Here is a 16176-nt window from a genome sequence, read left to right on the forward strand (position 1 = left end):
TGTATGTGACCACAGCTGTCTCATGGGAAATGTAGTCTCATCAAAAACCAAAAAGAAAATGAGCTGACATTAATTGTACATTTCAGGAAGACCTTAGGGTGGGGTGGGGGGTGGAATAATAAAACCTAATGCATGTATCATTGTCATTGGTCATAGCACACATGCAATTCGATATATAAAAGGATATGTACATATGTTCAACCCAGTGACAAGACACATCAAGCTTTGTATAAAATCGCGCCTATCACTCTAGACCAGGGGTAGCGAACTCCGGTCCTGCAGAGTTCAGCTCCAACCCTAATAAAATCATTCCCTTCAAACCTTGATTAGCTTGTTCAGGTGTGTTTGATTAGGGTTAAAGCAAAACTTTAAGCAGGGCTGCGGCTCTCCAGGACCGACGTTCGCCACCCCTGCTCTAGACCATTTAACATCACACTCACATACACATTTCATAAATGCAATATATGCATCCATCCTTAAATGCATGGTCAGATTTCTTCTTTAAGCTACATACATTTTCAAAATATACAGTGATGGCAATGAATGAGCTTACCTGTTGCTTTAATAAAACTGGCCTCTACTCACGTTCTGCTGTAATGGCAATGCACTGACGCAAGCTTATTAGAGCATTAAATGCAAAGTCAAATCAAATGAACATTAACATTTAACATACAGTCCTTCTTTTTCCAACCATCTGTCTCCCTGAGGAAACAGAGCGTTCAGTAGTGGTTTTTTCCAAGGCCCTGAGTTCGAAATGACTTCATTTGTTCATCTGAACCACTGGCAGCCCATCTATTCGCAATGCTCGAATGGTTGCGTAATGTGATCAGCCCTCACGTCGTGCAAGTACTTAGTAAACAAGGGTAAATAAAATAAATAAAAAAGACGTTGACATCATTATGTATATTTGGGGCACACAAAGCTACTCTTTATTGCTGTAGTGTCAGACTAACCTTTGAAGTCTTGCGCACTATTAGCAAAAATTGTCTTGTGAGATCCAAGAACACCTTGGAAACCAAGTAAGCCCTTTGTTATTGTGTTTTGCTGATTAAACTTTAATACTTCAGTGTTCCTCATTTCCAAACGGTGGAATAGGCAAGAATAAAATGACAATCCCGCACTCGGGTCCTGACTAAAGCACAACACAACTGACGTAATGCACAGAGACCCCGACGCCATGGATGGACAGTCACTACCAATCAAATGACAATGAAGATCATCAACAGGTCTACATGTGGTTTTCACCTGAATAGTCAAAATGGGAAAAAAAAACAAAAAAAAAACCTTAGGGGTGCTAAACACTACGGCAGGCTAAACTAAGATATTTGGAAATATTTGGAGAGTCATACCTAAAGTTGCTCCATTTGCACATGAATACAGTGATCAAGTCTAAGCTAAATCAAATAAAGAGCAAACGAGTGCATTTCTTTTTCAAAGAGGAGGAATAATAAATCAGAGGTGTCCTACTGCAGTCCAGTAATCATGCTAAAGAAAATTCATGTGTAAATAATTGATTCAGTTGCAAATCCAATCAACCTAGTTTTGTCAAAATGAAAGCTAAATATCACCGTCTTGTGTTTTCCTCATCTGACATGCCATCCGAGGACCAAAACAAAGCAGAGGCTCCAGGGTTCTTGAAGAAGCGTTTAAATCCCATGGCCTGTTCATCATCCTGTGTGTCCGGCTGTATTCAACATCCAAGAGTTCATGTAATCCACAGTCTAAAATCCGTAGGAATTTTTTTTTTCTTTCCATCATTTTTCTTCCTTTTTTTTTGTTTTGTTTTTACCTTTTTACCCGAGCATACAAAAAGTCCCCTCCACCTAACCAAAATTATAAAAATGGAAGCCACTTGCAGGGAATAGAGTCACATAGAGAAACGTTTTTGGGTTGTGGGGAGGAGAAAAGTGACCACAACAATGTGCGTCACCGATTCCTTGATCCAGAGCATATCAATAAAAAAATATCTGAGTAAAAACCACACTGCTTTCTTCCAGCATTGACATCTTCAGTAGTTGTTACATTGAACTTCTTTGTAAAGAGACTCCATCATGCAGAGGACTGTTTTTTGTCCTTGTGTCCATATTTTCTTCAGCTCCTAATGCAAAAGGTAGGAGATGACATATTTCCACATTTGCCCTTTAATTAAATTTATAAACAAAAATTTAAATAAATGTGAATAAATAAATATATAAATAAATCTGAATAAATAAAAAATTAAAGAAACTGATAGATAGATCGGTAGATAGATAGATGTCTGACTACCTCGCATTAAGTTTGTTCACTCTCTAAAACGAATGCTTTGCTTGAGGTTAAATGAGGAACATTGTTCTCTCTCCTCAACACACAGAAACAAACAAACAAAATGACAAACGAACGAAAAACCTGAAAAAAGTATGTTAAATCCTAAAATCTTCCTTGTAATGTATCTGCATTAAAACACAACATGCCCTCTTTTGAGATGAAATCTCCTTTACGTTTTTTTTTTTTTTTTTTTTTTTTACTGTATCTCTTTATCTTTACAGTTCCTTTATATATACTTTTGGGTTTATCTTTTTTTTTTTCTTTTTAACTAACTTTTAAAAAACTCCCAGCATTCCAGCATATGGAAAGCTGTGCCTTTCGTCTCCTGACCTGATTGTTCAGGCAGCTGTTAGAAGTCCCCCTCTGACTAGTCATGCTCTAAGGGGCCAAACTGCTCTCAAGTCTCTCCGTCCAGTTTCTCTACAGTCCTGTTGGACGTTTACCACAAGCAATACAAAATGGTAACAGGTCACAAATGAAAACAGGGAGATAGAGAGAGAAAGACTTTGAGATGGAATGCCACATGTCAAACTGCTCCCTGAAAAAAACAGAGATCGAGTAGTGGGCCTTAGAAATAACTAACACTAGGTAAAGTTTCATCTATTTCTCCTGGAGCCTACAATTGTTATTTGGCTTGTACTTTCCTCGTTTTTTCCTTGTGCTGCCTCCGACTGACTCTCTCTTCTTCCTTCTTTCCAGGGGCTGGTGATTTTACCCTGTGGCTCTTTTGTGAGGGTTGTGAGAGTCCCCTGGTCTAAGCTGCCCATGCTGTTGCATTTTTTCACAGACGGGGGCGCTAGAGAGCTCGGCGGAAGCAGCGACGTGAGCGACAGGCTGCTCTGCGTCTCTGAGAGCTGCTGGCTGTCGCACGTCTGGTTAGAACCGCACCGTACCATCCCTACATCCTCGTCGGAGCCTTGCCGAGTTCTTCCTGCATTGATGTCCCTTTCACAACTGCTCTTGCTGCGCTGGTGCCCCCTCGTAGTTTGGAGGCTCTGGCCGGCCGGAGGGCTGGGTCTCAGGGTCTCCGTGGAGAGGCTGGCGCGATCGTCGAGGAGCGTGTCCAGCAGTGGCTGGGTGGTGGACACGATGAAACTGAGCCCTTCTTCCATGGTGGCTGGTAGGCTGCTCTCTGAGCTGCCCGTAGCCAGGGAGGAGTCACTGTGAGATGGATACTGAGGGCAGAGAGGTCGAGGTTTTAGGAATGAATTGATAACGACATGCAATGCGTAAGTTGTACATGTGTGTAAGATTAAACCTGTGTGGTGAGCAGCCTGGTGTTTGCTCCAGGAGAGCGTAGAGATGCCCATGAGGCTGGGGAAGTTAGCCGGAGCCCTCTTGGTTTGTGTCCCGGTCGGCCTCTCGGGGGTGCGGGGAGGGCTGCGGCAGCCGGGTGGAAGAATTCAGCAGGGAGACGGATGGGAGTGGTAGAGCGGCTCGAAGCTCCAGAAACCCCTGGGTACTCCTGATTGCCGCTGCTACAGGGAACTCCACCTGCACACAAATTCAGTTACTGAATTTGAACTGAATTTAAATGGAGGTAGGAGACAGGATGCAGATTTGAGTTGAGAAAAATAACACTCAAACATGTTGCTAACAAAAATCCTAAAAGTATACTTCGTTTTTGTATGCTTACGCTAGCGTACAGTTGAACACATAGCCTTTTAAGATATAGTCCATTTAACAGTGTATGCGAATGCAGGCGGTCGACACATGTACTCTATTTTTCTCTATAAGTTATGACCGATAGAATGTCTTTGTACTCTTTTAAACTAAAGTTGAGGCTCTCTTATAACCACCTTAAAAAAGTGCTTGTCGATCTGGGAATCTGTTATTGTTGCAGTCGCCACTATTTTGTTGTTGTTGTTCCTTTTCTTTTTCTACTGTAAATCCATGGTCCGGGCCAGTGTTGCCACCTTGTGGAACAACTGATTAGTGCAAAACCAATTCATGCATGTGTAGTCTCAAGTAGCCAAATGGCTAAGGCTCACCCAAGAGGCCATATGACTGACAGGTAAAGCAACCAATCACGTTTCACATTCCACGTCATGTTTAGGGACACTGAAATAACAGACCAGTGTGTAAAACTCTTTAATGTATTTTAAAGACGTTGTGCCATGAACTTTAAATATTTCACATACTTTTGAAAATCCAGCATTTAGTTGATCCTGATGGCAAACCGTCTTTTGGCATTAAAATTGTACTGTCAGGTTTTACTAAAGACGCGCAGTGATGAATTTATGGGAGAATTTATGGGACGCACAATTTATGGGAGGAGAGTATTAAAATGAATCACGTAATGCGATTTACTAACGTTTGTGCTTATCAAATTACTGCCATTATTTAACACCCAAAAAAGAACGTCTTAAACTATTTTGCATATGAAATGGCTGCAATTAGTGTTGCAAGGAGGAGGCATCACAGAGAACAGAGAGCGTGTGGTAGAAGGGGGAGGATTTTTTCCACATGTATTAATTTATTTGGAATGCCAGAAGAACACATTATCCGAACATATCGTTTGCCAAGCCATGTTATTATTTTTAATTTGCTTCTTGGAACCCTCAACTAAGAGTCACGCAATACCATGTTTATCAAACCTTCTAGCAAACCTTCATTTTTTTGGCTTCTGTTTTTTTTTCAACTTACTGTGGCTTCTTTATTATTTTTTTTCTTTATTTGCCACTACGCTAATTTGTGCTGCGCTTGGTATATTGCGTTGGTTGATATGTAAATGAGATGTTGCGTCTGTGTTACTTAGTAAATCACCTGCAGAAATTTTCCCTCCCATCGGCACTGTTTTGGAATTTGCCCAGTTTAGTAAAACTACCCTGTTGACAAAAACAACATATGCTGGTTAGGTAGGTTTTGATGCTGGGATGCTGGTTGTGCTGGTCCTTAGCTGGTTATGTACTGGTCCAGGACCAGCTTAAACCAGCTAGGGACCAGCAAAGAGCCAGCATAAACCAGCAAAGAACCAGCTAAAACCAGCATCCCAGCATCAAAACCTATAATTATAACATAAAACCTAACCTATAGCATATGCTGTTTTTTTCAACAGGGTAGCCCCTAATGTTTTCTTGCTTTGTATCATTCCTTTCCAGTATCATTCCTGCAGTACTGCAGAATTGCAGCATTACCTATGCTGTGCCGAGCAGGTGTGTTGTGATGTGAACCGGCTCCGTTCACTGCCGCCCCATCCTCTGCCCCAGAGCTGTGAACCCTAGAGGGTCGCCGTAACCTGCTGTGGCCTCTCCCTCCAGGATCTTCAGTATTTAGGTACTCATCACAGCCCCTTTCCTGAGGAGAAACATTAGCATGAGCTTCCAAGATCCTGGGGAGACTTTCAGGTCTCTTAAATGCTAACATCTTACTTTCATGGTAAACTAAACACTTTTAGGTTCCCTGACTTGAGGGTTTCCCTCTATAACCGTAAAAGAGATTAATGAACGATTAGGCTCTGCTGGATCATCTGAGCCATCTGCCTCACACATTGTCCTTTATCGTGTTTCTCTAACAAATAGCTAGAGATGTTTAAAGTCTGCTGAAGAATTACATCGGCTGAGCAGCAGAGCTACACGCCCCATGAGACTGCAGGATTTAGACTAACAGCTTATAGTTATTTGATTTCTTCAGTCTAATTAGTGCGAGTCTGTGGTCATTCCCACTGATTATATTTAATTAAAGGATCATCGTTTGGGATGTAAGGGATTATAGCAGTTTATATATCAGATAGAGGTAAATCATTTCCAGGGGGGCAGAGTTTTCATCTGTTACTGAGCATAAACCACTATTAAGTGCATGAAAATACATACGTTTCTCTTTGACAGCCAGCTTGGACAAAAATCATATAAATTGTGTTCTTTTGAACTTTCTATATATCAAAGCAAAAGAGTATTTTTTTCCAGAAAAATAATAAGCTGCAGTATTTTCAACCCTGATAATAATTTAACTTTGCCATCACAGTAATAAATTACATTTTAAAATATATTAAAATAGAAATCAGTTATTTTAAATATTAATATGTCACAATATTATTCTGTTTTGAATAAAATAAATTTAGCTTTGGTGAGTGACTTCTTTAAAAAACATTACAAAAAATCTTTCTGAGCCCAGATAATAAAATAGTAGCGTATAGTGTATACCTCGAAAAGACTGTTGTTGTTTATTTCTAATTTACTTACTTAAGACACTACTTAAGATAAAACAGCACAACATTTTAATATTAGCAATTAGTTATTGGCCACAGCATGAAAGTAATTATCAATAATCATCAATAATAAATACAGACATTAGCAAGAATCCTGATCAGTGCATGCTTTTGAATAGACTTGAACATTTCAAGATAATTGTGAGGGTGAAGCATTCAAAAAAAAATTTTCTGAGAGAAAGTTCACCTTGCCCTCTTTGGCAGCCATCTGGTACACGCTCTGCTCATCGAGGCTGAGGTCATCAGGCAGCGCTGGTGAGGATGACTTATCTGAGAGCTGCTCCGACCTCAGAGACGCCTGCTCCAGTTCAGCCATGTGGATCTGCTGTGGGCAAGAATTTATAGCACTGAGAATTGAGCAGGTTTTTAATCATTAGAATCCTTCCCCAGCATTTGAATTTCTGCAGACTTTTACTATATGCCACTCTGACAGCTTTGTGAAGTTTGCAGAGCGTTGAAGTGAGTTTGTGTGATAAAACTGTCAAAAGACACGTTGAATTGTTATGGACAGCATGGTTTATGTCTGACAACATGATGATGATTTTCCAAAGAAGAAATTTGGGTATTTCAAGAAGAGAGCTGTTTAGAGTCAAACAGAATGAGTGGGAGAGAAGAGCTTGCAAATCAGAGATGTATGGAGAGCAGAGACAGGGGAGTGGAAACAGACTGATGGACTGACATTGTTGGCAGCCTGGCAGAATGGCGAGATGACAGGTGTGGAGGTTACAGCTTGAATTACTTCTTTCCTGAACTACCCCTGTCCTGTCCGTCACTCTGATGGGACACAAGCATTGAGAGATTTTGTGTGTGTACATTAAATAATGTGCTGTAGTATCTATCTATCTATCTATCTATCTATCTATCTATCTATCTGTCTGTCTGTCTGTCTGTCTGTGTATTTGATAAAAATACAGTAAAAAACATTAACATTATGAAGTACTGTTATAATATAAATGAATTGTTTTCTATTGTAACATACGTTAAAATGTAATTTGTTCTTGTGATCAAAGCAGAGTTTTCAGCAGTTATTACTTTAGCCACAAGATCCTTCAGAAATCAGTCTAATATACTGACTTGGTGCTCAATTATGATTTTTCTTCTCAGGATTCTTTGATTTATCAAATGTAAACAACATCAACAACAACAAAAAACACTTAAAAAAATGTTTAATCATAAAATTCAGCAATAATCTATCTACCTATCCATCCGTAATTTATTCACCCTCATGTCATCCTAGATGATCATGTCTTTCTTTCTTTAGTTGAAAAGAAATAAAGGTTTTTGAGGAAAACATTCCAGGATTTTTATCCATAAAGTCGACTTGAATGAGGATCAATGGGTTGAAAGTCCAAATTGCAGTTTCAATGCAGTTTCAAAGGGTTCTACACAATCCCAGCTGAGGGTCTAAGGGTCTTATCTGGCGAAACAATTGGTCATTTTCTAAAAAAATTGAAATTTACATACTTTTTAACCACAAATGCTCATTGTGCACTAACTCTGCGATGCACGCTTTACATAAACACGTTGGAAAGGTCACACACAGTTAGTTCTTTGTCTGTGTACTCCAGTTCAAATCTCATTTTCTCCTCCAATTTCAAAATTGTCCGACATCATTTTTTGTAAAGGGCATTTGATTTTCTTTGTATGTTCGCTTTGTAAACACTGGGTTGGGACTTCCTTCTACATCATGTGTGACCTTTCCAAATGCATGAAGTTGAGCTAGTGCATGACGAACATTTGTTGTAAAAAGTATATAAATTTTAGTTCTTTTTAGGAAATTACGTTTCGCTAGATAAGACTCTTATTCCTTGGCTGGGATCGTGTAGAGCCTATTGAAGCTGCACTGAAACTGCAATTTGGATCTTCAACCCGTTGATCCCCATTTAAGTCCACTATATGGAGAAAAATCCTGGAATGTTTTCCTCAAAAACCTTAATTTCTGAACATTTTGGATGACATGCGGACGAGCAAATGATCAGAAATTTTTTTATTCTTAAAGTGAACTAATCGTTTAAAGGCATTCTCTATTCAATTGTGGAGATTTGGATGTAGGTTAGTTTTTAAGGTTAGAGTTGTTAAACTCGAGTGCATTTGCAAACACTGACGCAGCTTCAGTGTACCTCTTGCGGATGAGTCCTGCAGTCCTTGCAGACGGGTGGGGAGGAGTAATGATGGAAGACGGAGCCAGAGAGGTTGTCAATCATCAGCATCTCCCCTTCAAACGAATCTTTGATAAAGCAGAGATACACTGTCCAGCCACAAGTTCTCCTGGGATACAAACACATATCACCAGAGTTAATAAAACAGAGTTATTAACAATAACTCCCTAAAGTAAGTGCTATCGACTGGGATTCGGGGATCTGGGAACACTTTTCCAAAATCTATTATGAGGGAGGACACTAAGTCTGAGCAGTTCAGAACTATAATTCTAGGATAGTTCACCCAAAAATTAAAATTCTGTCAATAATTACTCACCCTCATGTCGTTCCAAACCCATAAGACCTTTGTTCATCTTCAGGACACAAGTTAAGATATTTTTGATGAAATCCGAGAGCTTTTTGAACCTGCATAGACAGCAACGTAATTGACACTTTCAAGGCCCAGAAAGGCAGTACACAGTGAAAAAACATTTGTTGAGTCAACTTAAAGGAGAAGTCCACTTCCAGAACAACAATTTACAAATAATTTACTCACCCCCTTGTAGTTTTTCACCATATCCTACCTTTTTGAGCGGAGTACACTGACAATGAACTTAGACGTGATTTCATAGTACGTAGCGTCGTGGATGCGCATCCCAGAGCAAGTGCTACATGAGCTTTTGTGCTTAAAAAGTATACAATTTTTTTTTTTTGAAGAAAAAAAAAATTACCAATCGTTCACTAGATAAGACCCTTCTTCCTTGGCTGGGATCGTTTAGAGCCCTTTGAAGCTGCATTTAAACTACAATTTGGAAGTTCAAATTCGGGGGCACAACTGAAGTCCATTATATGGAGAAAAATCCTGAAATGCTTTCCTCAAAAACCATCATTTCTTTATGATGAAGACAGAAACACATGATCTTGGATGACAAGGGGGTGAGTAGATTATTTGTAAATTGTTGTTCTGGAAGTGGACCTCTTTAAAATAATGTGTTACCCGGCTGCCGTAACATTTTAAGTTCAGTCAATAAAAAAAAGTTTAGTCAACCTGAAAATGTTAAGTTGTACTAAATTACAACTTAGATATTTAAGCTGATTCAACATGCCCAACTTTTAAGTTTAACAAACACATTTTTTTGTTTAGTCAACTCAAATATCACTTAGTACAACTTAACATTTCAAGTTGGTTAAACTCATCGAGTTGACTGAACTTAAAATTTTAAGGCAGCAGGGTAACAAAGGTTTTTTTTGTTTTTTTTTACAGTGTAAGGACATCATTAAAATAGTCCATGTGACATCAGTGGTTCAACCGTAATGTTATGAAGCTACGAGAATCCTTGTTGTGTGCAAAGTGAACAAAAACAACGACTTTATCCAACAATCTCTTTTCTTCCCTGTCCCATTTGAATGTGGTAATTGGGTTGCTGTCTATCCTTCAGGGACAAAAAGCTCTCGGATTTCATCAAAAATATCTTAACTTGTGTCCTGAAGATGAACAAAGGTCTTACGGGTTTGGAACGACATGAGGGTGAGTAATTAACAGAATTTTCATTTTTGGGCAAACCATCCTTTTAAACTATATCTAACAGGTATGCACAAAGTTTTGCACAATTATGGATGATACAACAAGTCGATAACATTATGGCTGATAAATAAGAAATGATAAAACTCAATTCACCATTTTAAATAAATACATTTATTGATGAGTAAATACTCTAATATAGTTCAATAACCGATATACTGTGCATGACAGAACATTTTGAGGTGGTCCTTGCACTAGAAAATAGATCATCCTACCCACCTGTGTGCTCACACACACACACACACACACACACATTAATGAGAGGGTAGGGTCAGAGAAAGGGTCTCCTTCACTGTCACAGGATTGGTCTTAATGACGGCGCCTTACAGCAACTGAGCTTCAAAGAGCAGCTGTGCAGAGGGGCAAACCTGCACACACACGTTTCACAGCCACACGCTCCACACACACTGTATCCGCTCAGCAAAATGCTTTGTGGAAAAAAATTCAAAGCGATACCAGTTGGAAAACATGTCTGAGGCACCTCAAAAAGTTTTTGAAATTTGGCTCAACTCGAGGGCTCTGAACACGTAAACAAAAACCTTTCGCCCGCATCAATCAACGTCTGTTTTAGCTTCCCTCATAAATGCCACATCACTCACTGCTAATATCAAGATAAATGTTGCGTAAGTATGAACAAAATACATTTCTGGGAGAAGAAACAAAGATCTGACCATTCAATATTCAATTTACCCAACAGAGCAATTTAGGAAGCAGTCAACTGAAGAATCAATCTAACACAATCATAATGTAATGTTATCTAATAACATTCATTTATTTCTCCAGGTAATTGAGCTCTTTGCGTCACCGCCAGCTTGTCGGAGCCAAGCGCTTTTGATTTCCTACACAAATAAACAATTAAGTTGAAATGACTAATTTGAGTTGAATGAAAATTGATCAGGCTGGCCTGCTTGCTAATTTGGAGTGCACTTGATTATTAGCAAGCAGCCTCTCATGTACAACAAACAGGACTAATAAAAGCGTTTATATTAAGAGCCTCAGCACTTCTAATGAGAGTTTGACTGCAAGACTTCACACTTAAGGCCTGACACCACCTCACAGGCTGTTATTATCCCCTGAAGATTAGCACCTAGCAGTGCCCAGTGTTACAGGATCACATACACCTCTCTAGTCCAGAGGTCTAAGTAACCAATTTATGATCCCAGCCATGACCCACAGCAATAATGGCCCGCTTGGATCTGGTTGCGTCCAATGCACAGGGCGATGCGGTCATGGCGAGAACAATCATTTTCAATAAGGCTCTGAGCACGAGTGCCACATTTATGGATGTTATAGTCTCACCTGCGCCGGCGTGGGTCATAATTCGTATCAGCCGGATGGAGCGGGGAAATGTTGTATAATTGGCAGGGATGTAGTTTTAATGACATTTCAACATATGGGAGTATCAGTGTCTCAGCATATGGCTACCTCAGCGCTCCTCAAATCGCAGGTCTCCATAAATCTAAGCGCAAGAGCGTGTACACCTCCAAACCATCTCATTTAATGAGCTTTCTGGCGGCTTCCCGGTGGCAAATCACTCAACACATGGCGCGAACAGGTGTGAATTGAAGGAAAAGCAGCATCTGCCAGTTTTGCACTTCTCTGAAGGTTGTGTTTTACAGGTAGATGAATCAACCAGAGACGCTCGTGAACTCGATACGAGGTGATACAAGGCATAGTCTGACTCTAGTCTGTTTGTCTCTTTCTCCTCTTGCTGACTACAACTGTGGTTTTGCACAATGCTGATCATGAGGAAAATGATGTGTTACTGGGGACCTAATCAGTACATGCTGTTTCCTCCCAGACCGACACATTATCGCACACTGAGTCTCATTCACTAGCTGCGTGTATGCACATATTTGTGCGTGAAAACTGTGTAGCACACACTTAAGTTCAAAAGAACAGCATTTATTATAAAGATATATTTTTGTAACAGTTGAACAACAAAAACAAAAGTCACTTTTTATTTATCTACCACCTATAATCCTTCAAGCTTACAGGGGGCATCGAATGCAAAATTTACCTTTACAAAGTGTTTGTATATGAATATATATGTACACATCCACCCTAAAATGATAAAAATCCATTCACTCCATCTCCAAGAAACCTAAATAGTTTCAGTTATCAAGCCGTTTGGATTTTTTGAGCAGTATGATGTCATATTGCTCATGCCCCGCCCACAAACGCTGACGGACTGTCCCGTATTAGCATATTCCCACTCTCAGCTAGCTGTACGCTGTCCGCCATTTTCTCTGCACTAAAGCAGCTGTAGCAACAACGTCTCATAAGCAATGCAGATGTTTTGTAGTTGGATATAAAAGTGAACATAAGAGTCTACATTTTCTTCTGACATCAGAGCCACTAGGGACACAATGGATTAGTTTTGTTTTTGATGGTAACGCGCCACCAAATACACAAAAAACAGAACAGAGGGGTGGAGTGAGCGGTAGCTCATTATCATTTAAAGAGACATGCACAGAAATGGGTTGCTGTAAACAGAGCTGTTTTTGACAAGGCAAAAAGGGTGTTGTTTTTATATGACAATTGAAGAATTTTAACCAAAGTATGTTGCAGACATTTTATGAAAAACAATCATACCAACGTATGGAAAATGGGCATCCAGTGGAGCTTTTAAAACATTTTTAAAGTCTTTGTCAAGTCAACAAGTGTGTCTTGACCAACCTGATCCTATGACGAAAACGTATCTGTGGGAATGTTTTTGCAAGATGCAAAGTACCGCCATGTAGCACAGCGCAACATATGGAACTGTAATCATAACTGTGTATGAAAACCATTACAAGTGCTTGCTGTTTTACCACCTCTAGAGTTCATTTCTGTTGGAAACCGCAGTGATGTGTACTTATTGGTAAGTATTTGTGTCTTGCGAAAATGTGTATGTTTTCGTCATGAGATCGGGTAGGTCTTGACAAACTTTGCTTTTTTCAGTTTGAGTTTCTTTGCATTTAATTAAATTTAATTTTATATATTTACATTTAAGTTCAAATTGCAGTTGACCATTCTGTTTGCTGCTTCAATTCAATTCTGAATCTGAATCAAACCACATACACAAAAATAACGAGGTGTAATGACATGAAAAAAGCCTACAGAAAGATGCACAAGCTCTGTTACCCATTTTTCATGTAAAAATTAAAAACGCATGCTCGACAGCACCATGTGACTCAGAAAATCACCTTACTTCTCTTGGCCATGGCATACAGTGTGAGGTGCTTTGAGGATGAGAAGAGCTGTTCAGCAGAAATGCTGCAGTCAGTGTGTCAGTGCGCAAGGCACAATTCAGAAGAGATGCCTAGAGTGGGAGGTGACTTCCCACTGCATTTAAAATATGTTCTGTTATAAATACACACTGAACTGCGCTTGAACTCGGGACGTAAACCTCTCTTACACAATCTGCTGCTCAGTTTTAGCAAGCTTTACCAGTGTAACAAATAACAGTGTGTTTAAACTGCCAAATCAGTTGCCATAGCCCCTTATATTTGGATAAATACAGCAAGAACAGTAAAAAATAAAGAACAATGCAAAATAAATACAAAAAATACAAATATTCAAAAACGCATACACAGCTTGATTCTTAATGTGTTGTTGCCTGAATGATCCACAGCTGTTTATTAATTCTTTTTTAAAAAGTTGTTCATGAGTCCCTTGTTTGTCCTGAACAGTTAAACTGCCTGCTGTTTTTCAGAAAAAATCCTTCAGGTCCCACAAATTCTTTGGTTTTTCAGCATTTTTGTGTATTTGAACCCTTCCCAACAATGACTGTATGATTTTAAGATCCATCTTTTCACATTGAGGACAACTGAGGGACTCATATGCAACTATTACAGAAGGTTCAAACACTCACTGATGCTCCAGAAGGAAACACGATGCATTAAGAGCCGGGAGGTGAAAACTTTTGGAATTTGAAGATCAGGGTAAATTTAACTTATTTTGTCTTCTGGGAAACATGTAAGTAAAAATATTATATTTATGCAAAATATGAAAAAATGCACACTTCATTCTGTTCAAACGTTTTCACCCCCCAGCTCTTAATGCATCGTTTAATGCATGCATTTTCCTATATAAAAACACAATTCATTTTGTGAAATCTCCTGCTGACCATCTGTAAATACAAAACTTAAGCAAAAATGAAGCTCATTAATGACACACTTGCTTTCCTCGTGTCTCTAACCTTCTTCCGTTCTGCTCTCTCTATCTTTCTCTCTGAGGAGATGAAATGCTTTCAGTCTGCTGACATGGCTTCTGCTTGAAGTCAAACTAGTTTTTCCAATTCCTGTTCTGCTGACTGTCATGCATACCTCTTTCCTGTCTCTGTGTCTCTCTTTGTCTCCCCCTCTCCATCTCGCAGCTCTGAGCCTGCAGGTAGTGATAAGGACTGAGCTCACTGCATAGAAAGCCGCTGCTGTCTAGTCTGTGGTGTTTGTGTGCGCCTTTGTGTTTGTGTGTGTGTTTGTCACTATCGAGTCGAGACCTAGAACAGGTACGGGACATCACTTCCTTCAGGCAGTGATCTGTCTCTTTGGACCTTAGTATTCAAATAAACTAACACTAGCAGAGGGGCTCAGCACATTTGCCTGCACTGCGACAGCTGAAGCGATGAGACATAAGGGTATCATAAAAGTCGTTTGAGAGTTTTGGAGACTTGTTTGGCTCCATTTGCGAGACTAAACTTATAAATATGGAAAAATTTGCTTGAAAGATTACCAACAGCTTCAAAGCAGCTGCTATCTTGGGTGATACAGCATTTTCCATGAATATGGTCACCCATATGGTGTCCAATACTGCTTTTCATCTAGAATCAAGCACCCAAACCCCCTTTTTTCTCTGAGCACAAGTAAACATGTTAGACATGACAAGCAGCTAATTTTTATCTAACCTCTCTTGCTATTCAAATAACTGTAATAAAAATGATCAAAATAACAAATTTTATATACCAAAAACATACATATTTAACCGTTTTCCACATTTTAAATATATGTTATGATATGATACCTACGGAAGTCCTTTTCTAACACTGAATAAAAATGTAAAAAAAGGAAATTGCGACTTTTTAATCTCACAATTGTTTTCTTAGAAGTGTGTGATGTAAACTCACAACTGTGAGCTATAAAGTCAAAACTGCAAACTCGCAATTCTGAGAAAATATCACTCATCTTTCCCCTCAGATTTCGACTTCATAACTCACAACTGTAAGTTGTGAGAGAAAACAAGTCAGAATTGCAAAATACAAAAACAATTTTGAGGAAAAAAAAATAGGAATTGTGTGAGAAAAAGTCACACTTACCTTTTATTGTTTTTTATTTAATGGTGGATACTGAATTCCATAGATATCCTCCCATAACAAAAAAGTTACATTTCTTAAAACTGTCTAGAAACAAAATGTCATAAAAAAAATAATGCAAAATGGTAGTAAGACAAGTAAATAATTTGATTCAATCCTCAGTTTTTACAAACTATGCTGTCAACAGCTCATCCTTCAAAAACAAAACAAACAAACAAACAAAAAAAAACAAGTGAAAGTAATAAACTTTTCTTGAATTAAATTAGAAGCACATTTTTCTTTAATAATATAATATTTAGCTAGCTAGTGTCTATATGAAAAAAATATATATTTTAATGTTTTCAGACAAAGTGATATTTGTCCCCTTCATTTTTATATTTTATTATAAGAAAACTACTTACATGTCAAACCTCATGAAAAATAATAGACAATATAACAGCTCATATAATATTTTAAGTAACACTTTACAATAAGGTGTCATTTGTTAAATGAATGTATTAACTAACATGAAAGTAACATTAAGATTAATAACTTCCTTTCACTGACCATTTGTTAAAAAAAGAAGAAAAAAACAATTCTTAAGTGTTTCAGACTCCAATTTGTATAAAATAAAAACACTGCAACAACAGTCTGAACTTTTTTCTTCAGAGTG

At 38.6% G+C, this 16176-nt stretch overlaps 1 protein-coding gene across 1 annotated transcript in view; it reads right to left on the bottom strand.

The window, feature by feature from the left end:
• Positions 1-1755: 1755 nt before the first annotated feature.
• The window catches only part of cacna1ia (calcium voltage-gated channel subunit alpha1 Ia), a 229265-nt gene continuing 214844 nt past the window's right edge, over positions 1756-16176 (bottom strand). Inside the window, 6 exon segments of the mRNA XM_051106068.1 lie at positions 1756-3479; positions 3563-3798; positions 5442-5601; positions 6699-6836; positions 8632-8745; positions 8747-8779. Coding sequence (XP_050962025.1) covers positions 2901-3479; positions 3563-3798; positions 5442-5601; positions 6699-6836; positions 8632-8745; positions 8747-8779 — 1260 coding nt within the window. The 3' untranslated portion in view covers positions 1756-2900.

Source organism: Labeo rohita, chromosome 3 (assembly GCF_022985175.1).
Source record: "Labeo rohita strain BAU-BD-2019 chromosome 3, IGBB_LRoh.1.0, whole genome shotgun sequence".
NCBI lineage: Eukaryota > Metazoa > Chordata > Actinopteri > Cypriniformes > Cyprinidae > Labeo > Labeo rohita.